The sequence below is a fragment of the Gavialis gangeticus genome, unplaced genomic scaffold (assembly GCF_001723915.1).
Source record: "Gavialis gangeticus isolate Ggan-Ray unplaced genomic scaffold, GavGan_comp1, whole genome shotgun sequence".
NCBI classification, from domain to species: Eukaryota; Metazoa; Chordata; order Crocodylia; family Gavialidae; genus Gavialis; species Gavialis gangeticus.
This window is the reverse complement of record NW_017729015.1, coordinates 14744244-14765955: the sequence shown is the minus strand read 5'-3', so window position 1 is coordinate 14765955 and position 21712 is coordinate 14744244. Positions and strand designations below refer to the sequence as shown.

The following is a 21712-nucleotide window of genomic DNA, read 5'->3' as shown; positions in this document are numbered from 1 at the left end:
TCGAGATGGCGGCCGAGAGCGGACAAACCTCAGCGCGCGGCCGGGGCCGCCTCTTAAAGGCGCCGCGACGGGGGAAGCGACAGAGGGGGCGGCTCTAACCACTAGCTCCCACTGCCCGGGGGAGTTTATCCTTGAAAATAAGGGTGCTCAGCTAGGGTGGGGGGGTTTTCAACTGGGGAAGTTTATCCATGAAAATAAGGGTGCTCAACTGGAGCTAGGCAGTGCTGGGCAGGGCCCAAGCTCAAGGGGGCATCACAGCCAGCCTTGCCCAGGGCCCCGGTTGAGAACCACATGCCTAGGTGGGAGCCTGGGCCCCCGCTGCCCCCCACCCCTGTAGCGAGGCCATGGTGGTCTGGACACCCTTCCCATCAGACCCGCTGGCTTTCCCGCACAAGACGCTCTTCCCCGGCTCGGCAGGGCGCTCTTGCTGGGACCGGCGAGCTCTGCAGGCCGCTCTCGCACTGGGCATGACGGGCCTGTGCAGGGTGGATGCAGGTACCACCGACTACCGTCGCCGTAATGCCAGACATCATTTCAAAGGTCCAAAACCAGCTGTCTCAGGGCTACGGGCATCCCGTGCTGCGTGCCAGCATGACCGCCCAGTGCTGGTTAACAACTTGTAGCACTGTCATTCCCTGAGGCCTGTCTCATTGGTGCCTGGGGTTTTAGTAGCTGCAACATTTAACCTGCCCTGCTGTCAAGTGGCAGGATGCATTGTGGTATTTAACTGGGGGCAACTGAGCCACTCCTCCCTGGTGCACCCTGCAGGCAGCCGGGATGTTGCCAGAAGGCAGGGGGCTTCCCCAGGGAAGCTGCACACAGGAAAGCTAAATTTACTAGGCCTCATCTCAAATGAGCTCAGAGCCCGTGAGGTGGCCAGCTCAGCTCAGGGGCTTTGCAGCACCTGGTTAGCGGCACAGTCATGCCCCGGCAGGACCAAAGGTCTTTGGAAAAAGGTTGTCTGTGACTCTGGTCTGTCCCTTTACAAACCAGTTTGGTGTGGGTAGCCTGGCAGGACACTAGCCTCCCAATAACAATAATCAGGGACACTGTACATCTGGGATCCAAAAGATCTGCAGAGCTGGTGCACACCACATGCTTGCTCCCTTTGTTGGGCTCCAAGGGCATTTGTACACACTTGCACTGCAGCACCACAGGCTTGTAAAAGCACCTGGGACTGCGGCGCATGCAGTTGTATAAGTGGCAAAATGTGCATCGGCGCTGAGAAAATGGTGGTGGGGCAGTTTTGAACTGAAACATATCGGACGTGTTTTAGTTCAAAAAGCACGCTGCAGCCATTTTCTGTTCGCTGACGCACTGCTTACACAACTGCATACGACTCAGTGCAGTGCACGTCAGCTTGTGTATGGAGCAAACTCTGTTAATTGAATCTGCTCTGACCCGCCGGATTTCCGGCACGCTGCAGGACGAAAAGATGTGTATAAATGCCCATAGACTACAGGAATCATAACTCATGGTAGAGGTGATGTCTTTTATTAGACCAACTCGATTTTTGCCAAAAAAATTATTTTTAGGGGGGCAAAAATCGAGTTGGTCTAATAAAAGACATCACCTCTACCACGAATTGATTCCTTTTGCCTCTAAACCAATACAGCAACAACCTGGATACCTAAGACTACAGAGCACAGGATGAGGTAGCCAAGTGACTCCCCCACCTTTGTGTCAATGTCTCATTTTGGGACCAATCTACTTATGACCCCAGCAGCGAACGACCAGACTCCAGGGCTCTGACTCTGCAGCAGAGGAAGAGGGAAAATGTGCTGCTCCCTGGACACGGGTAAAAAGGGAAGTCTGGCACCTCACCCCCAGCAGCAGCAGAGCTCAGCAGTGCTGTCTCTAGGTACTTTGTGAGCCCCAACTCCCCAGGTATTGCTCCCTCTCCTAAAGTCCTTTCACAGACAGCTGAGAGGCAGGCTGGGCTGCGCAAGCCTCCTTTTGCTCCCTTTTTTCATAGGAAAAGGAGTTGCTTTTCAGATGGATCGGTGTGGAGTTCTTACCAGAGTCAGTTGTTCTGATCAAAGATTTAAACGCCAAGATGAAAGACGCCACAAGCTGCCGGCGTAACAAGTTAGTTCAAGCCTTTGCAAAGCTCCTGGAGCTGGAGAGGCCTGAAGGATTCTCAGCACTGTTGAGAGCTCTGACCCCCACACAGTCCTTCAGGCTTTGCACCCGTCAGGTTTCGGATGTCAAGCTATTCCTGTCCTACTGCATTTGTTTACTGCCTGACTCTCTGCGATTTCAAGGCATGGAGCTTTCCTGGTGCCAGACGTGCTAAGTGTGCAGGAGGCATTTCAAGGCATCGTGGCATCGGGTGCAGCACCTGGAGGGAGGTACTGTAGTCACGTGTGTAGAGGACACAAGCTGCTGTACATCTAACGTCCCCATCTCATCTACCACTGCAGATTTCATCCATTGCGACTTCAGGCAAGAACAGCGATGCCACTGCAGGAGAAATTAGCATTAACAAAACTCTCTCGCACCTTTGAAAATGTGTCAAGTCACAGTCAGGCCTTTATTCCTTCATCTCCAGGGAAGAACTAGAACCATCTTAAACATATGGCTAACACCTATTGCTAAATATCAGCCTGTGCAGTTACTTGCTAGCTCCTGTGCAGCAGTCATTCGCAAGCTATGACTTGCCTTCATCTAATCTCCACTGTCTTCTCCAGCAGCTTGCACTATGGGTAGTTGATGCTACAGTGCAGACAAGCCATTATACAATCCGTGTGCCCACCTCCACCCAGGCTGGAGGCAGCCACGATCGATAACACAGGGGAATTTCAACAAGGCAGCATTAGGTGAAGGGCATTGGCTTTGCCAACCTGCATCACGTCTGTCATACTCACCAAGGATGCTCAGACATCCGCTTCAAGGGATGGATTCAACTCATTAACATTCTTTGCCATTGGAAGGGCAGGAAGTAGCAATTACTAATGGCACATCAAACATCAGCGTTTCAGTGTGCAACCTGTGTATTTATTTAGCAAGCCTCACAATGCATTTGTGTAGCTAGCTGGGGAAGTCATAGCTGAGCTGTGAGAGATGCTTTGCATTTCAATACCAGGGAAACAAAACCAAAAATCACACTTGCCTTATATAGCTTCTGAAGCGGATGAAGCAGGCTCCCATGTCCTTCTAATACATACAAAATGCCTGCAGCTCTGAAAGATTAGGTGTGTCAGCTAAAGAGGTTCCATGTTCCAGCCAACTTTATGAGGAAGGAGGCTCCGCCATCCTAGTCTCATTTCCAAGAAACTCAATGGTTTTGCAAGAAGTTGAGATCCAGGGGTCAAAAAACCCAGTGCAGAAAACAGGCAGAGCGGCACACACAGGGACAGCATGTGCCAACCAAAACCGGAGCCTGGCAGGGTGGAGCCACATTCCAGCTGCCAACCAGGCTCCAAGCTGCAGAAGCAACACACTTGTAACTTCCCCAGCAGCCAGGTAAGGCTGCTAGGGCCACGACCTGTGCTGGCCCCAGCTTCCCCTGCCCCACTCGGGGTAACCTGTTGCACACCAGGGGGTGCATGGCATGGGCACTCCCCGCACAACTAGCAGTGGCACAAGGGGTCCCGCTTCTAGTTGCCTCCAGGGAACCAAACCTCTACTCGTCTGAACATGGCCACTGGGTTTATCTTGAGAATCATGTTTGCACACCTAGCAGTGCTAACATTGCATGGCAGCCCGCAGCACCCCTGAAAGGATCTCCAGGCATCCCAGGGTGCTGCAGCACCCTGGTTGGTCACTGGGTTCCAGGCTGAAGAGACGTGTAAGCAAGCTGTTGGAAGTAAATGTATTGTTTAAATAAGACAACACACTGTCTTATTCGTAGATCTGCAGTCATCTCCCTCTCCAGACTGTACCCCCTGCTCATAGCTTGTGGCTTGCCCAGCTTACTGAAGCATTTCCTTTTGCTCATAGTACTTCATATTTCTCACCTCCATCTCCCACCCCAGATAGTTGAAGAGGCAGGCAGTGTTGTGGTTGCAGCTGCCCATTTCTTACCCTGGGACACTGTTCCCTGACTCCTGTTGGAAGCCTTATTAGGCCTCCAAGTCACCAGACCGTCTGCAGGTTTTAGACACAGCCCAGCATCTTAAAATGACAGGGAGCACAAAATAATCCTCACTTTCCACTTCTCCCTGACTCTGCTCTGCAACCCATTCCCTCATATGGCCTAGCCCCATTGTTTATTGCATTAAAACACGAGGCCTTTTTTCATGAGCCTGGGTTTGCTCAAAACCAAGCTGGCCTCAGCCTTCACATGTGCTGCTTTGTAACAGCTTTAATCTATCTGGATCTAGAGCAAAGTACTGTGCCAGACAACTATAGCAAGACAGCGATTCCCTCCATCCTACTGACTGCACTCCCTATGAGGTTTCAGAGGAGGCAAGGATGTTATAGCAAGGCTGTAAAACAAGATGCTGTCTCTCAGCTATTTGCTTTATTAAAAAATTTGAGCAGGAATCAGAAGCCAAATGTAAGGAGCAGACGTAGAACGATTCAGTCTCCAGAAAGGGAAACGATGCAGTCTGTTATTCTTTGGGAAAACATGCTTAGTGCTGGGACATCTGCTCAGCTTGCTTTCACCCCCTCTGTGTGTTGTCTGGGACAAGCAGCTTTACACTACGTGTAGGCACAGAGTCTCTACTTGTGCTGGGATCTCTAGAACCTACTGCCTCCTTGGAAGAACTTCTTATCACAGCTTAATTTTGCAACATTGAGGATACTAATTCAAAGGTAAAAAATAAGGCATTTGATAAAGCCTGTAGAAACATGCTCCATAGAAAACATTAGCGTATAAAAGAGAAAGATATTTTTAATAAATAACATGTATAGTGACTAGAATGGACCCCTCTAAATCACCAGCATAATGGGCCAAAGGATTTCATTCAGCGAGTCCTGTGTCACTCCCATGATTTCTGGCTGAATTAGAGCAGGTATTTTAGAAAGAATCCAATCTGGATTACTCTGTGGTCATTCTAAAGCCAGTTTGTCATTCACCAGGCCAAGGCTCTCCTTACAGCCACACTACAAGATGAATGGAGGAGGAGATTTGAAGCCGTACATGTTCCCAAGCCCCTTTAGGCAAATACAGGTCTTTGCATTGCACAAAATGTATGCCCCTCCATAACAATCTGTTACACAAGAGATCACCCAATAAATGTAGGAACTAAATGTAGAGGAAATGTATATGCTCCGAATGGCAGTGTCACAAGATCCACTTCTACTGGGTAAAAAAATTGCATCATAATAGATGATCTCTATCAAATCTTTTCCGCAGGAAATAAAGGTTGTGCCTATTAAGAGAGAAATGGGAAAATAATTGGTACAAGGAAATGGATGGCCTAACACAGTTGCACTGCAAATAAATTCTAACTGAGCAGACTACTGCAATCATTATGCATTTTTAATACAACAGGAAACCAATGGATGAATTTTCAGACCATCAGCATCCTCCCCCTCTTGCTGATAAGATTAGAGATGCTTGTTTTCTATCTCTACAGTACCATGCAAGATAAATCTGCTTAGAAGTGCTTCCAGGTCCTCACGTATTTCAAGACTTTAGTGCTTTACTTGTGCTGCAGTTAACAGGGAACTATCACCCTGGAATTCTTTTTCTTTGGGAACCTCAGGGAATTTGCAATTGTCTCAAGTCACCAAAGGAAGTAGCTGGATATCCCAAAACTGAGCATTTAAACCACTGTGTTTGGGTGCCAGAGACTGGGCTCCGACCCTGCAGTTTGGACAGCGGTGCCTTTGAGGGAAACGTTGGGTTTCTGTCCAATGAAAGGTGCCACATGGTTGTATACAAGCCACCAAGACCACAGTAACCGCCAGAGGGAGCTCCTCTACTGCCAGTCCAGAAAATAACTGACAGCCAAAGGTGGTGGCAGGTTATCCGACCCGCAGCGGGCTCAAATGGTTCCACCTGCTGCTGCAAGGCACGTGCAGACCTCCAGAACTGGTGGCTGAGTCAAGTTCCAGCTGGGTTTGGAGACCAGCGACTGAAACTCCTGTGCCAGCAGGATTTTTAACAAAAGCAGAGCCCATAAAAATCCTGGCCAGCAGCTACTGAATATCTCAGAATCCCACCGGTGTCAAGCTGCAGCCATGGCTCAGATTTAAAACAGGGAGAGCTCAGGGCTGGGAGAGCTGGCTCCCAAATTTGGATGACCATAATTTACTCGTCAGATTCACGCAAGGGTTCCTTCCTACGAACACCACCACGCTCAACTATGCAGGATAGCAAATCCAGCCAAAGCTGCCTCACACTGGCATTGGAATGAATCCTATCTGCAGAGAGCAGCGAGTCAGCTCCAGAGATCTGCCTCGCTCCAAATCCACTCTGGCCAGGGCACTATGGGAGAGCTTCAGACATGTGCCTACTACAGCCACAATCTCTGCAAGCTCTTTAGTCCCCTAAGTGGCCATTTGGAAAAAATAAGTCTAGTTTTTCCGTAGGCATATGAAGAACTGCTTCTATTTAGCACTTCAGATGGTGCCACCCTCCCACCCCCTCGCTTCCTACACAGAAGATGTTAGCAGCTCACTCCAGGATCCAAAAATAAACCAAGTCACCTACCCTGCTGGCATTTACCACGCACACATCTTCACTCAGGTGACTTGCAGCCATGTACTCGACGCCTGGAAGTTGAGAAAAGGACTGTCAGAAATCTTAGCGGAAATGGATTCAAAGAAGAAAACACACAAGAATAAAAGATCCCTGCATGCAATTTACACAGGAGGGAAAACATGCAACTCAAGCGAGGCTCTGAACATCTCAGCAAATAGCAGTATTGGGGTCTATATGGGCCAACATTATTATTATTATTATTATTTTTTTACATTTTAAATAACTGAGCAGAATTTTTTTGGGCAGTAGCAGGACTCTCTACGGTCATTGGCATTTTACATTTTTGAAACTTTTTTCCATTCCTTTTTGCCCACATGACATTACAGTGCGTTACGAAGGGCACAATATTAAAAGTTATCGTTAATTTATGCAGAAGCACGTGGTTGTTTGTTTTTTTTTAAATGTCTATTTTTAAACATCTTTTGTTGCTGCAAAATTTTACATTAAAATTAACACTTGAAGAATTGCTTCAATAACTTTTATGCAAATTGCCGTCACAGTTTATGTAAAAGAGAAATGCGCTATTAAAATCAGACATTTAGGTTACCTTTTGGGTTTTGCGATGCATGTTAGCTTTACACATCCTGATTCTCCTGCGATAATTTTCCTTTAAAAGGGGGGCATAGGGTGATCTTTTCATCAAGACAGACATTATGCCCTGAAAGCTGACTCCAAACCATTGTGGAAAATTCAGTTATTTACACTTTAATAACAAACTACAAATACAACTTTTTGTTTTTAAAGTATTCCCCTCAGTCATGCGCTGCGACAAGCAGTTTGGATGCTAATGTGCTAATATAAATTTTTCACCCCCGAGCAGTTTGTGTCTCTTTTCCCCTTAAAAACGCCAGATTTGTTTTTTTGCAGAGGAGGGAAATAAAACCATCTCACATTTCTCTACACAGCACTTTACTTTAACCTATTGTACCGTCTCAGAAGATTAAGAGCAGTTGCTTGCATAACTTCTCAAAACCACCAAGGGTTTGTAACTGGCTTCCCAGGTGAAGGCCACCACAAAGTACTTAAAGCATCGTCTTAAAGCAAGGGTTAGTTGTGTTAATACAAAACCAAGGATCAGCTCCCTTTCCTCTGCTCGGTAGCTAGGCCCTGGATTTTTCAGCATTCGCTTTATCCTTCTACTTTTAGAGCATCTATTTCAGACTCCACGTGGAGTCGGCCGTCTGAAGAATGCTGAGGCCACCTAAGTCATTAGCTCAAGTCACGAACCAGAAACATTTCTTCCAGCTGCCAGTTTTACAGAAGTCAGATTTCTGCATGAGTGCTGGCTCAAACTGCTTTCAACAACTTCCAGGGGGTGAAAAACGCTTTTTGGGGTTTTTTTTCCCTTTTTAAAAAAAAAAGAGACAGCTCACTCACGAGAGCTTGAGAACTTTTGGTAAGTTACAGAAAAAAAAAAAAAGTAAAAACACCATTTTAGAAGTCTCCATGTTTTTGTTTTTAAAAAAAGACCATTAACTTTAGCATTAATTTAAATTTTATTTGAAAGAGAAAAGCTATTTTATTGCTCGACAAAAAATGACAATTCATCACATTTACTTTGATTAAAAAAGGACTAAACTTTATTGACAAACTGCTGCAGACATTTTGACAAGTTTTAGCTACCTATTTAGGCAGACTTACACATGTAGCATTTAATCTTCAAGAACAATGTGGGAGGACAGTGTACAAATCCCATTAGGACTTTAACCTATGTACAAAGTGAACTTTTTCCTCATTTTTCAGCTGCAGTGTCCCTTTTTATGTAAAGCTAGTGTTGAGATGCACTTGAACAAGTAGCTAGGATTGCTAAATATCAACAGCTCTGCCAATTTTAAAAAGCTTGCGCTGCGCGACCTGCCCCAAACGCCCTCGGATAAGAAGTCTGTAAGTTTTACAGAACTCGGAGCTATTCATTTAATACTTTGCTTCCTAATTTCCAACGCTGGGCAATTAAGACAGAGCCGTGGAGTCATAATTTGCTCTTTCCTTAAGAAGTTCTCCACGCAGAACCAAGGTAAGAACCCCTCACTGGAAAAACCTGATTCCCAAGCGTCTCTCAACACTGCACATTCGGGGCTAGATTTCAAAACCCACATAAGAAAAGTCAATTTAACAAACCTAATTCCTTTTAGGTCAATTAACTTAAAAAAAAAAGGCTATTTAATTTGTTATGAGGATCCTTTGTATTAAAATTTAAACTTAAAGAGTCACCAGCCATCTGCTTTTAAGGAAAGTTTGATATCTGAATTTATTTTTAAACGGTGGCAGCCACTACCGTTACATTATGATTTTAACTTCTTAAAAACAGCCCTGAATTTTGAAATGTAGCCTACTTTGGGATTCTGCAACTACAATTTTTACGGGTTGCTTAAAAACCAAACTTAAAAGGTTAACAAAAACCTTAACTTCATAACTGTTAAGCAAGCATGTCACTTTGGAAACTAACATTTTTTTTTTTAACTCAACTTTTTTGTATTAAAAAAAGTACAGTTTTTTTTTTTTTTTAATATCTAAACAACAGAGAAAGAAAAGCAGTCTACACACTTAAAAAAATTAAAGTCGGTCTTCTAAATCTATTTAACTCATTTTAAAATACTACGTACAGAAGCCAGAATGCGGGGTGAGGATGGAGTGGGAGAAAAAGAGGGCCACGAAGAAAAACAGTTAGACAATTACTTGTCTGGTGTGGGCAAAGCAACAGGAATCCTGGGAGATACAAGAATCAGTAACAACTGTTTGCTCATAACTGATATTTTTCCCTCATGTTTGTTTTAATAGCGTCCGTAGGGGTGCTCTCTGTAGGCCCCTTTCACTGGCCTAGCCGGCGGGGCCTTCAAGGAGGGCCTTGTCCCATTCCAGTCATCTTGGCCTGCAGGAAAGAAAGCAACACATCAAAACACGCAGCACGCTCCCCGGCAGAGCTGCACGTCACTGCGGCGTGCCAGGCAGAGCACCCGCCTGGGGTGCTGATACCGCCGGTGCCGTGAAGTCCAAGAGCATCCATCTTCCCAGGGCTCTCCTGGCTCCAAACCCTGGGGACGCTGGCCCGGAAGTTCTGCTACAAGGGACGCTAGCCACACGCTGGGCGCCCTCCCGTTTTCCAAAAGTGTTTCGCAAAGATCACTTGTGGGGCCACCCTTCAGGAGTCGTCGGATAAATGTCCCCGGACAAGCTGAGTATCTCTGGCTTATGCATTCTGCATCCTATCAAGGAATTTGAAACCAAGTCCAGTTCCTGAAGCAGCTCTGGCAGTTGGCCTCATCTAAGGTCACAAAAATGACAGCCCTTCCAGCGGCATTTTAGAATGCGTCACCTCCAATTTCAGGGTGGAAGGACAGGGCTACAAGACGCCCCCCTCCCTTTTAATGCAAGCACGAGCCTACACAAACAACAGATTGCGAATGCTCCCAGCGACGGCAGGAATCTTGCACCAAACGTTCAGATACTGCTCTGCTTTCTGCCAGATATTCCTCACTCCAACACACTGCTTCTACTACCAAGGAAACGTCTCCAACGTGGTTTTACTAATCGACAGCCTGGTTCCTGAGATCAAGCACTATTCCCGAACCACTGCCTGTGCCCTGACACGTATTAACAATGATAAAAAGCTTTTGGTAAGACAGCCAAATACCTTCAAAACATCCTTCTGCTGCATAAATAACTGCAGAAACCAGCTCAAGTCCTGTTCACCTGCAGCTGAAGCCTGAGAAAGCCAAGCTCCAATTTCAGGATAGCTTGTGCTTGGGATATCTGTATTTGCATGTCTGTTATTCTCTCTGCGGGTCACTGGTTCTGGTGAAATAAATATCCACTGGCCCCACCAGGCAAGCCCAGCGCTCCATTTCCACTCTTGTGGGACACCTTCCCATCTCCCTCGAAGCAGCCTCCATGCCAGAGACACAATTTATTTTTCTAATTTTGTTTTCATGGAAGCAGAGACCAAAGGAAATTACTGTGGATAAACAGATTAACTGTGGCAACTTCATGCCAAGCCTACTATGTGCAGTTTGGCCCTTTATATCACGGACTGAACCCCCCCGCCCCCGGCAAAATGCCACACACTGCTCTGTTACCAAGTGGGAGCACAAAAAACCTCTTTGTGCTGCGTGACCAACTCAGGCAGCAAACCAAAGCATTTAACAGCCATTCTAAAAAAAAGGCATAAGAGATACACCCAATATTGGACAGCAGCCGTCTATTCACATTTACCTTAAAACAGAAAACAGTCTTTGCTTCGGCATCTGAATTTAAGCTCCACAAAAGTATGGACCAGAGGGTATTTAGAGACAAGTCTTGCTCACAGATCATTCCTGAAGCAGGAAATTCTTACTTCTGCTTCTGAGCCCTGAAATACACTCAACTGGCCATCTCTCTCCTCACCTTGAACATGCTTGAGACTCAAAGCCTAATATAAAATACATCCCCCTTGGAACTCACTTCCTCTGCACTGACTGGAGGCTGCTTTTAATATAGAAAAGAGATTCGCGCAGTGGTTTTAGCTCCTGATGGTTTGAACAGCAAGACAGGAGACCAGGTATCTCTCTTTCTGCCCTACAGCCAAGAGCAGCTCACGAAGCCTAGCACAAGGGTGGACAGCTTGCAGCATGGGTATCATGAGTGGCATGGGCAGCCTGTGTGTGACAAGTCAAAGACCAGGGAGGGAGCAGAAAGCAGAGCAGCAGCAGCTTGGGCAGGACAGGGGAATTGGAGGAGCATTTGCAGAGGTCATGAGGCTTCCTTTGTGGCACACCGGCCAAAACGGTTGACCCCCACCCCCCTTAAAAGAACTTCAGTTTATTCAATTCAACTAAATTCTCATTTTTCAGAATCAGCCATTGTTCTATTCAATGAGTGCAGATTTAAGGCACAGTCCTTCACCTCAAGTGTACTTCTACTAGCCAAGTTTCGTAGGCCGTGCATACAGAAGCCACTGGAGACCAACAGTGCTCCACCAAGTTAAAGGGAAGTCTTACTACTAAATTAAAAACCACCTTCCAAGCAACCGTTTACTGCAGTCAGTGTCAGTTGTAGGGGTTTTGGAGGATAAAGCACAAATGGAGCTGTGGATTCATACAGCTCCATAAAACAGGAACCATGCAAACCCAACTGCAATGACAGTCATCTTGTAGGTGGAAATCCAGGTCTCCAGTTGTGGAGCCTTCCCTGGAACAGAGAAATTCCAAAAACAGCGCACTTCTGTGGAAATTAAAAGGCATCCTACCAGTGAAAGACACTGGGACTTGAAAAAGGTCACCTCTGTGAGAGGCTAGATAAGAGCCAAGATGGGTGGCCTCACTGCAATTGTCATTTCAACCTATGGTTTTGGAATGCAAGTATTTTCCCACAAAGACTGGTTCCCTACCCCCATCCCACTACATCTCCATCATCCGCAGTTTCCTGTGTGCTGCTCAGAACTTCCTTCACTGTTTCTGCCTTGAAGCAACTCCCATTGAACTTTAGCCCCTTATCTTGCTGTTCCCAGACATACCGTAAGCTTCATAGGATTCTTGTGCCTCCCCGTGTCCATAATCATAGTATTCTGTATCCCTGAAAGACAAAAGGAAATTCGTTATGTGGAAGCAAACATTTCTACAGCCCAACAGCTGGAGCATTCAAGTTCAGGCAAACCTCCCTCCTAAGCATGCTGCGAAACTGTGCAGTGACTCAATATAAGCTGCTGAAGCCTCCCAACTACTGTGGATAAGCACCCACTGCTTCTGCAGCCTCTGCTCAACACATGTTCCAACACACTAGAAACAAGAAGAACAAGTCACTCCCCTCAGACTCAAAAGGGGAGAGGGAGTAGACACATTTCCTTTTTACCTGCAAGTTGTGCAAGTCATGCAATTCTCTCACTAAAGGGACAGATGACAAACTTACCCTTGGCCCTGGCTGTAGTAACCTTCGTAACCCTCGTAACTCTGATCAGCATAAGCATCATCATAGCCCTGAAAACAGATGGTGACATAAAGGTATTCATGTGGAGGGTCTCATCCATCCCAAGGAGAACAGTAAAATGCAATTTAGTCTGAAATGCTCTTTACAAGAACTTGGAACTGCTGGCACATCCAAGGGGACTCAACACCTGAAAGAGCCCAGGAAAACTGATATACCACTCCCTCAATCTCACCCCAAAACATTTTTTTTAATTTAAAACTGGATTTTTTTTTTTTATTGCTTTTAAAAATCAGCCTGTTTAAAAGGACACCAGTATGAATTCACAATCTGTTAAGGCCTAAACACAATCTTGTTAAAAAACAGCACTAAAAATGCTTAATCCAGGAGACTATCAAAAAGCTGAGTTACAAGCTGTGTGGCTTTTTGCATAAAAGAAAAATCACTGGGAAAACGTTTCAGGTCAAGCTTTGTAAGCATGGTACAAGAGGTCACATACTACATCAAGGCGTGATCCTGTGAGGACTGTGCCATAGGGTACGTGACACTGGCACCAGTTATAGCATCCCCTCATGCGTAGCAAAAGGCTACAACATCTACTGTAAAGGGTGCATTTAGTTCAAATCTACATGGTTTTTAACGGTTGTAACAACCAATCAGAGCACAAGTTTTGTTACCAAAAGCCCTGGAACTCAAATGAGAAAGCCGATTAAAACAGATTAAAACTGCCAATTTAAGTCTGCTTTAAAAAATAGCACACAAACAAAAAGATCAACCAGAGTGTCAAAAACCTGGTTTATAAGTTTTGTGATGCAGGAGAAACTGAGGCATACTGTCCTATTCATCAGGCATGCTGAAGTCAGGCAAAATGTTGGAAGCTGCATCCTGTCTACACTACAAATTCAAGTTATGCCAGAAGGTTTGTACAGCTCGGTGACAGAGAACACCGTTGCAAGGTTAATCAAATGAGAAACTCCTAGGCAGAGAAACAAAAGCCAGGAGAAAGTGGGATATTTTTAAAAGAAATCTCAGCCTTTGTAAATGAGTTCCCAAATCTCTGCTGTTCATCACCTAAAGCAAGGCTGTCAGTCTCTCTTTAAAATGTCAAGAGTCAATATTCAGTTAACAAAAGGCTGGGGCTATAAGCCTGGCCATACTGTTGGCAGAGATTTATCAGAGTTTATTCTCATTTTTAAGCTCTTGGTGTGCACTCCAAAGACTCCAGGGCTCCCTGCTTATGCAAGAAGCTTCCTGCGGAAGTATTCTGATTCCCCTCCCCACCAATAGTATATATGTTAAAATACACATCTTGGCCACACTTCAGTCAAATTGCAATGATTTTCCTCCAGGAGCATTTAGGAGGAAGGCAAGGAAACAATGGTTGAAGGGGGAAGTAAGGTCACTCTGCCTGGCGCCCATGCTTGCTGCTAAGCAGGGACCACAAGGCCTGATAATAGCAACAGCAGTATCTAACGCGAGGTTATTTTGCCTGTCAGCAGGTCTGGCACAAGCAGGCAGCTCCTTACATATTCTTCGTAGGTTTCTGGTGCCGGGGGAGGAGGCAGCGGTATTCTCTGGATGCCTGCAGCACGAGCTCTTGGTGCAGGGGCACCCCTTACAGCTGGTGGAGGGGGTACACCCCGGGCCACCGTAGCTCCTCTGGCTATGGCACCTCTTACCGGGGCTCCTCGCACCAGGGCACCACGAGGAGGAGGTGGAGGAGGACCAACACCACGCCCCCTGCAAAGAAAAAGGGAACAGGAACAGTCATGTGCTGTAGGACTCAGGGGTGACTCCCTAACTCAGTTCACCTGTGTGCATGTATGCCCTCCCACTGCACCGTGGCCTGTGTTATCACAGCACCTAACTGTCCTAGAGTCACAGCCAAGAACCACGTTCCCAGGTGCCGTATAAATGCACAGAACCCAAGGTGGCCTTTGCACTAAAAATTAATTCTGACACCTAGAAAAGTAGCCCTGGACCTTCCTTCAAAATGTACCATAAGCCTCTTCGGACACATCAGATAGGGCAGGAGGGAACTATGGGGCCATAAAGATGCAATGATGAGATAGACGGCTGACTACGTAAGAGCACCAGACATTTAGACAGAAGCAGCTGTTTCTCTTGTGCTCCATTTGGAAAAACACGCTAGCTACAGTGGCATTGTGACAGCACAACTTCACCACCAATTTAGTCCAGTGCCTTGAGAAGAGAAACAGTAGCAGCATATTGCTTTCCAAGGGAGTTATGCTCAGAATTTGCAATTTAAGTCTATTATAGGAGCTGACAGAAGACAACCATCCAATAGGCTTCAAAATTAAGCTTCCCCGCAGTTTTAGAAGGCAGATGCAAATACAATTTCCACAAGGCTGCTGTAAAGCTACTTCATTTCAGATACCAAAAAACCCAATTAACATTCATTAAACCTTATAACCTCCGTCCCAGCACACCTATTGCTAGAACAGGCAGAGTCATAACTCCTGATTTAAGAGAAGCATCCCCTGTAGTACAAAAAGGTCCAACAGCTGGAGTTCATAAGCAACAAAGATCAGCCTAGTTCAGCAATATTGTTAACACGACTTCCCACTACCAGCATTTGTGCTTTCCAGAGTTACCTGGGAACAGGTGGAGGAGGAGGGGGAGCTGCTCCTCTTCCTCTCACAGGGACCCCTCGACCACGTGCTGGCTCTGGCACACCATTCAGATAGGACAGCTCCAGAAACTGCTCCTGGCAGATATCATCCATCATATCCTGGGGAGAACAGGAAAAGAGAAAGTCAACTTCCAGCACAAGGTCACAGGTTACCATCTCCAAGCATCCTCACCAGAGCGCTGCAGAGAGCCACAGCAGAGGTCCAGAAGCGTCTACAGTCCCATTTTAAAGCCACGTCAGCTCACTGTCAGCAAAATGCTTCTGTGTGAAAATGCACCACTATTCTCCAGACAGACTACAAATTGTTCACCTCAGAAGGAAGAATGAGATGCAGCCCAATGCAGAGGAAATTCCCATCAGCACTACTGTCCATAGTGTCTTCTCACATTTCTGTGAACACAGCACTTCTCTGCTCCAAACATATTCCTTTCCCCAGGGAATACTACTTTGGGATTTGGCAGAAGAGTCTATTAACCCAACAGAAGCTGTTGTGCCTGTCTGACCCCAGACATAGTTCAAGTTTCCAATAATAGTCTGAGGGCATCCCTTACATCTGCCAGGGCAACACTGCAAAGCAAAAAAATCTCCTACAGTTGGGTCTTCACAGAACAGGGGGATGAGGAAAAGAGCTGTGTTTGTTTCTGCCATCGCTGGGGTCTTTGATCCAGGGAATTAGAGAAGGTTGAACCTCTAGCTCTGCTATTCAAATGCCATGAGCTCTACATGCCTGCTCCCCTCTTTTGTTTCTACCAAAGTCGCAGTTCTGCCTTGAGATGCCCAGACCATTCCCAAAAAGCGTGGGACTGGTCAAAACTGAAGCTTTAGAGTTGCTACATTACATCCAAACAACAAAATGCCCAAAGTGAAAGCAAGGGCCTTGGAAGCTCAGGCAATGGAAGAAACATCTCCAAAGGAATAAAAAAGGTTCATAAGATGCCCGATAAATTGCCGTGAATCATCTTATGTCAAACCCATTAAAAAAGATAGAAGAGTTGACTTAAGAGCTACTGGGACTTTAAAAAAAAAAAAATCTGACCAGATTTCCATGCTAGTTATACTTTTCTTTAAGTTTACTGCCCTCCAAACTCTTTTATGTCCTTGTCAGAATAGATTAAGATGTTTTTCTATCCTACGAAGCGAAGTCCAGATCAAAACTAGTGAGAGCTAACAGTCTGCTAGCTCTTCTTCCAGAAGAACTCTGAAGTTCCTCATCACAAGCCCATCCACATAAATGTGCATCTTGGACCAGCTAATGAAGCTTTACCTAGAGATCTCCCTGGAAATTTCAAGTGATGAGTGGTACTCATCCAAGAAACCTCTTCCCCTGTAGAATCATGGGAATGTGGGGCTGGAAGGACCTCATTTGGTCATCTAGTCCAGCCCTCCTGCTCAAGGCAGCAGCATCCTAGACTGCCATCCCAGCCAAGTACCTGTCCATCCTGCTCTTGAAAGCTTCCACGGTCGGATAGTCCCTGACTTCACTAGGTACCCTGTTCCAGTGCTTGACCACCCATGTAGTGACAAAATTCTTCCTAATCTCCAGTGTAAATTTCCTCTGCTGCAGTTCAAGGCCATGTGCACCTAATCCTGCACCTTGGAAGGTGCATCTTCTATAGGTCACAACTACGGCTGTTCTCTTTGTAAAATTACCATACAGGGGCAGGAGAGTAGCCCATCTGCTGCAATACCCGGTCTGATATTGGTCCTTTATGCTTCCAAAAACAGAACAAGAAACCACAAAGAAGCCAATTATGAAGTAACTTCTACCAAACGTATATTCCAATCCACTGTAGTTAGGGCATTACATAGAAGCCAGAGACACACCAGCTTTACACCTAGCCTCTCAACTGAGAGCCATGGGACTTTTCAGTCTGGAAAAGTGCAGGCTCAGGGGCAACCTGGTGGCCACCTATAAGTTTATAAGGGGTGTTCACCAGGATCTGGAGGAATGTTTGTTCACCAGGGCGCCCCAAGGAATTACAAGGTTGAATGGTTATAAACTCCTGCAAGAACATTTCAGGCTGGACATAAGGAAGAACTTCTTTACTGTCCAAGCCCCCAAGGTCTGGAACGGCCTGCCACCCAAGATGGTTCAAGCACCTACTTTGAATGCCTTCAAGAGAAACCTGGATGTTTTTCTTGCTGGGATCCTATGACCCCAGCTGACTTCCTGCCCCTGGGGCAGGGGGCTGGACTCGATTATCTTCCGAGGTCCCTTCCAGCCTTAATGTCTATGAAATCCATTTGGGGCAGCTTAAAAAAAACAATAATAAAAACTGTAACCCCTCCCCTCAAAAATATGCTTCCACTTTGAAAAGAACCAAGTTGTACATACCGGAACAAGGAATTTCTTGACCTCTTCCATGGCATGTGCCATGAGTGCATAGGCCTCACAAGGGGGTCCAAAGACTTCAATGAAAACATGCAGATCCATATTTAAATGAGCATATTTGGGATCTCCCCCTTTGCGCAGATCTTCCTCCTGGAAAAAATGTGTTTCAATTTCATCAGGCCATGTAAAATGCAAGAGATCTTCTCTCTATAAACCTGCTAACTAGGCCCTGACTAGCAGTATATGACCATCCAGAGGAACATTTTTCAGGCGTGTTTTGCCATGGATGGCCTACTGCTTACTGAGCACTAAGTATTATTCCTACTAAAAAAAACATGAACAAGGTGTTCTGGTCTCCACTGAGACTGTTGACAGCCATGAGATAATTGCATACTGGATTTGGAGGTGTGGTTATATAATGCCACTTGTCAAGCCTGGCTGAATATTTCAGTTAAAAGACAGAAAAGTTTGTACGGGAGCATAAGATAAATGGCAACGAGCCGTTCAATAATAATCAATATGTTACAGATGAATAAGTCAGAGTTCTTGTTTTGACACACAGCATGCTGTCAGTTGTATTTCTAATAGTACCAGTTCAGAGACAGTCTGACTTTCAACCTCTTTACCATCCTATCCAAGTAGCCATTAATAATTCTGCTCCATTTCATGTTCTTCTACCAAGTTCTGCACAGGAAGAACAAATTCCTAAGCTCTAATCTGAGCAGTAAAGTAAAAGGAGCTGATTTTCCCCATCTTAGGATCATAGGAGTGAAGAGAAATTCCAAGAATCTAGTGTGATACTGCAATTAATTCCCCACCCACCCCAGCCCTTTTATACAGTTACTGATGTGGGACAATAGTTAAAACACATTTTCTATTCAAGGAATTTGATTAATTGCTGACCTATTGAAACTCTAGTATTAAGAGCAAGGCTAGAGAAAATTAAGGCATATGGTACATGAATGAAGTAGAGGAGGCTAGGCAAACACAAGATAGCAGTGACAATGTGAGGTACAACAAGAATGGACTAGCTTCCCACAACAAAACAGATAATTTAATACAGATGAGCATTTAAAAAGCATCTTCCCCAAAGGCACTAACAGACCTTGTCAATTGCTGTGCATTTATCCCTCCCATTGATTGCAGTGTATGCTGTGGGTGCTCAGAACCTCTGAAAAGTCAGCTCATAAAATTTTAAAAGGCTATACATGATTTCACCAATTGAGTCTGGGTGAGCTTTATTGCTTCTTCCTGTATAACGTGATTTGTGGGGCTTGCTATACTAGTCAGTGGTTTTACCCTTTGGTTTACCATTAACAGCTACTCCTATTTTCTTTGGGGAAAATGCTTTCTATATGTCTGCAATATAGTCACCAATCTTAAATGCATAGGTGGGCTCAAGTCACATCAGCAACAATATTCCTATCTAGTAGTTTTATCACAAGCAGCTAATCTATTCACCCACGAATCTACAGCTTCGTATCAGCCTGAAAGAAGTGGTGGTAATACTTCTAATACACTGATGCACCGCTTTTTTTCAGCAGATAGCCACATGCGGGTATGACTATTCCTTTCTGTACCACGCTCTTCCCCTAGGAACTGTGACTACAGTTTTTCATTGCCTTTGCAATGAAAAACTGTAGTCACATCAAACATGTTTGCCGTTTTCCAAATTGGCTTTGTTGTTAAGTGCCTAAATTCACTCAGCAGTCACTAAGTTGGGGGGAAAAAAGTCTAAAATGTAGAGGTGACCTGCAGAATGTTAAAATAGAAGCTGTGATTTAATTCAATGTTGACAGCCCATATTAACCAGACTTCGGGGGCAAGCAGAAGAGGAATTCCTTTCATTTTTCTTTTCCGAAATTCCCCTGACATTTTGATTCTCTAAACATCACTTAGAATTCACCAGTCTTTGACATCTTCAGTGAACTGGCATACATCCAGAGGATTTCAGAGGGGAAAAGTTGCTCGTGTGCTCATGTTTTTAAAAATAATTTGTTTCTTCAGTGAGCTTTCTTCCCACCGCTCAGTTAATGGGGGCACTGAGTAAAGATAACTAGAATTTTATTTGATTATTTTATCTTTCCAGTTCATCTTCAAAAAGAAAGTCGTGCATTCTAAAGACACACAGAACAATAAGAGATTAATGGTTTCTACAAGTCACATTTACTGCAAGAAGTTTAACTACGTCTCCTCCCTTCAAAAACACATCTGTTTTAGCTCTTCAAGGACCTCCCATCAGGGAAAAAGCCCTCTCGCAGGACTTCTAATCATTTCCAATCATGTAAAATGCTCTGACCCCTCAGTGAAAGGCAAGGTGCACAAATATATTAGTTCCAAGTCTGCTGCCCTTACCTTTGCTTTGTCTCTCATTGAACCTTTTCCAAGCACAGAGATCTTTGCACCAGTTTCTTCCTGAAGTCTCTTGATAGTGTTGCCTTGAGGTCCCAGAATCTTCCCAACAAAGTTAAACTAACAGGGGACAAGCAGAATTTAGTCTTAAAGCTGAGTGCAGTTAAGGGCTGCTGCTAGTACAGCACAGGTTTCATGCACATGTCCAGTGCAGTACACACACAAAGTTTAATGAGGCCATCCTTGCCTCCACATTGCAGAAGATATGAAGAAAAAAAAAAAAAGTCTTATGGGAAAAATTTGCAACTGACCACAATATTCTTTTAATGAGAAACTTAATTTTGCCAGAAACTTGTGCTAAATTAGTTCAATCTATTTAGTTCTCATTTCTATGCTGCCACCCTTTTATGGGCAGCAAAATTAGAGTTGGAGGAGGTCTTAATTTTAAAATATGTAGAGAGATCTACGGGTGAAATTCTACTCTAGCTACAACAGATCATAACTACTCATTGCTGTTCACACGTTGATCCTAAAGACGTTTCAGGAATGCAAAAAATTAGAAATAAGATACTCCAAGCTTGCATAGGAGGCATTCCACAGAGAGCGTGGGACTAGCATAACTTATGCCGACCCAAAGCCACTACTCGCTGACGGATTCAGATGTAAAACCCACAGAAGCTAGGCACAACGTGGAAGATGTGCTTATGTGTTTCTAGGGAAATCAAAGATACGCCAGCTCTTTTCTGGCCCTCACCTTGGGGTACTGTTTGACAGGTATCAGAACTCGTTCTTTCAGCTTCATGTTCTTGTGGGAAAACAAATCCAGGTAGTTCTCCTCCTCATCCTTCTTCGTTTCACCCTTCTGAATTTTTTCAATTTCTAAATGAGATAAAAATAGCATAATTTATGTTCTCCAAACTGAACCAACAGGCTACACTCAGCTGTGTCTTGACAGGCTACGCCACCCTAAATTCTCTGTGAATATGTTCACAACGATAACTGCAGCAACCGAATTAGGACAGTGTTAATAAGACAGCTGACCTGGTCTATCCTGGTTAAGTTTACCTGGTCTAAAAATCTCAGGCCGGAGGGCAAAACCACAGGACATTGTTAGATAGAAATAAGCAGAGGAGGTGGAGTATGCTATAAGCACCCCTCAGCAGGAAAAGAGCACAAACCCTTCAAATTCAATGCATTAGTACGATATAAATCTACAAAGTGCTCCCTACAGGCCATATCTGCAGTACAAATCTATGCAATACCCTCCATTATCTACAAACCCACTAAAATACAAACTCTCTGTGACAAATAAAACACCCACCTGCAACCCTGAATGCACGTAGAAGAAGCCAGTCTCCCAAGCTTGCTGGTTCTACAAACCCCACTTCAGGACTGCAACCACGTGAGAATCCAGTTTATTAGAAAGTTGGTCTACAGCCTCCTTTATGAAAAAGTTGCACCATTTTATATGAAGCTGCATTTTTCCCATGGTTTAGCTCAAGTGATGTCAACCCACATGGATGGGTCTATTTCAGCTTAAGAACGGCCACGTCAATTTAGCTTTAACGGAGTCCTAATCCAGTTAAACAAGGCCAAATTCAAGTGCTCCCCACAAGATACCATGCACAGATGGAAGTACAGCTTTTAGTTGTGTTGGTTTAACAAGTTAAGAGCCTACAAAAAAAAATGGGAGTGGAAACATGCTGTCAACCTTAACCAAGCGCAGTTTTAATTTGTACTTGTTATACTTTATAAATGCACAGCCTTGGTAAAAAGGCAGAGAAATATGTTGATGGGGGGAGGAACCGGGGGGGGGGGGGGC

At 44.9% G+C, this 21712-nt stretch overlaps 1 protein-coding gene and 1 long non-coding RNA gene across 2 annotated transcripts in view; one reads left to right on the top strand and one right to left on the bottom strand.

The window, feature by feature from the left end:
* Window positions 1-8019, top strand: part of LOC109294065 — a 110550-nt gene extending 102531 nt beyond the window's left edge. Inside the window, exon 4 of the long non-coding RNA XR_002096460.1 lies at window positions 7805-8019. This is a non-coding gene — a long non-coding RNA (uncharacterized LOC109294065). The remainder of the gene's footprint in view (window positions 1-7804) is intronic.
* A 196-nt stretch (window positions 8020-8215) lies between these two features.
* The window catches only part of KHDRBS1 (KH RNA binding domain containing, signal transduction associated 1), a 20113-nt gene continuing 6616 nt past the window's right edge, over window positions 8216-21712 (bottom strand). The window contains exons 2-9 of the mRNA XM_019512273.1: window positions 20645-20769; window positions 19894-20010; window positions 17542-17688; window positions 15169-15305; window positions 14080-14293; window positions 12539-12606; window positions 12147-12205; window positions 8216-9527 (exon numbers count right to left, since the gene is read on the bottom strand). Of these exons, the coding sequence (XP_019367818.1) occupies window positions 9430-9527; window positions 12147-12205; window positions 12539-12606; window positions 14080-14293; window positions 15169-15305; window positions 17542-17688; window positions 19894-20010; window positions 20645-20769 (965 nt within the window). The 3' untranslated portion in view covers window positions 8216-9429. The remainder of the gene's footprint in view (window positions 9528-12146; window positions 12206-12538; window positions 12607-14079; window positions 14294-15168; window positions 15306-17541; window positions 17689-19893; window positions 20011-20644; window positions 20770-21712) is intronic.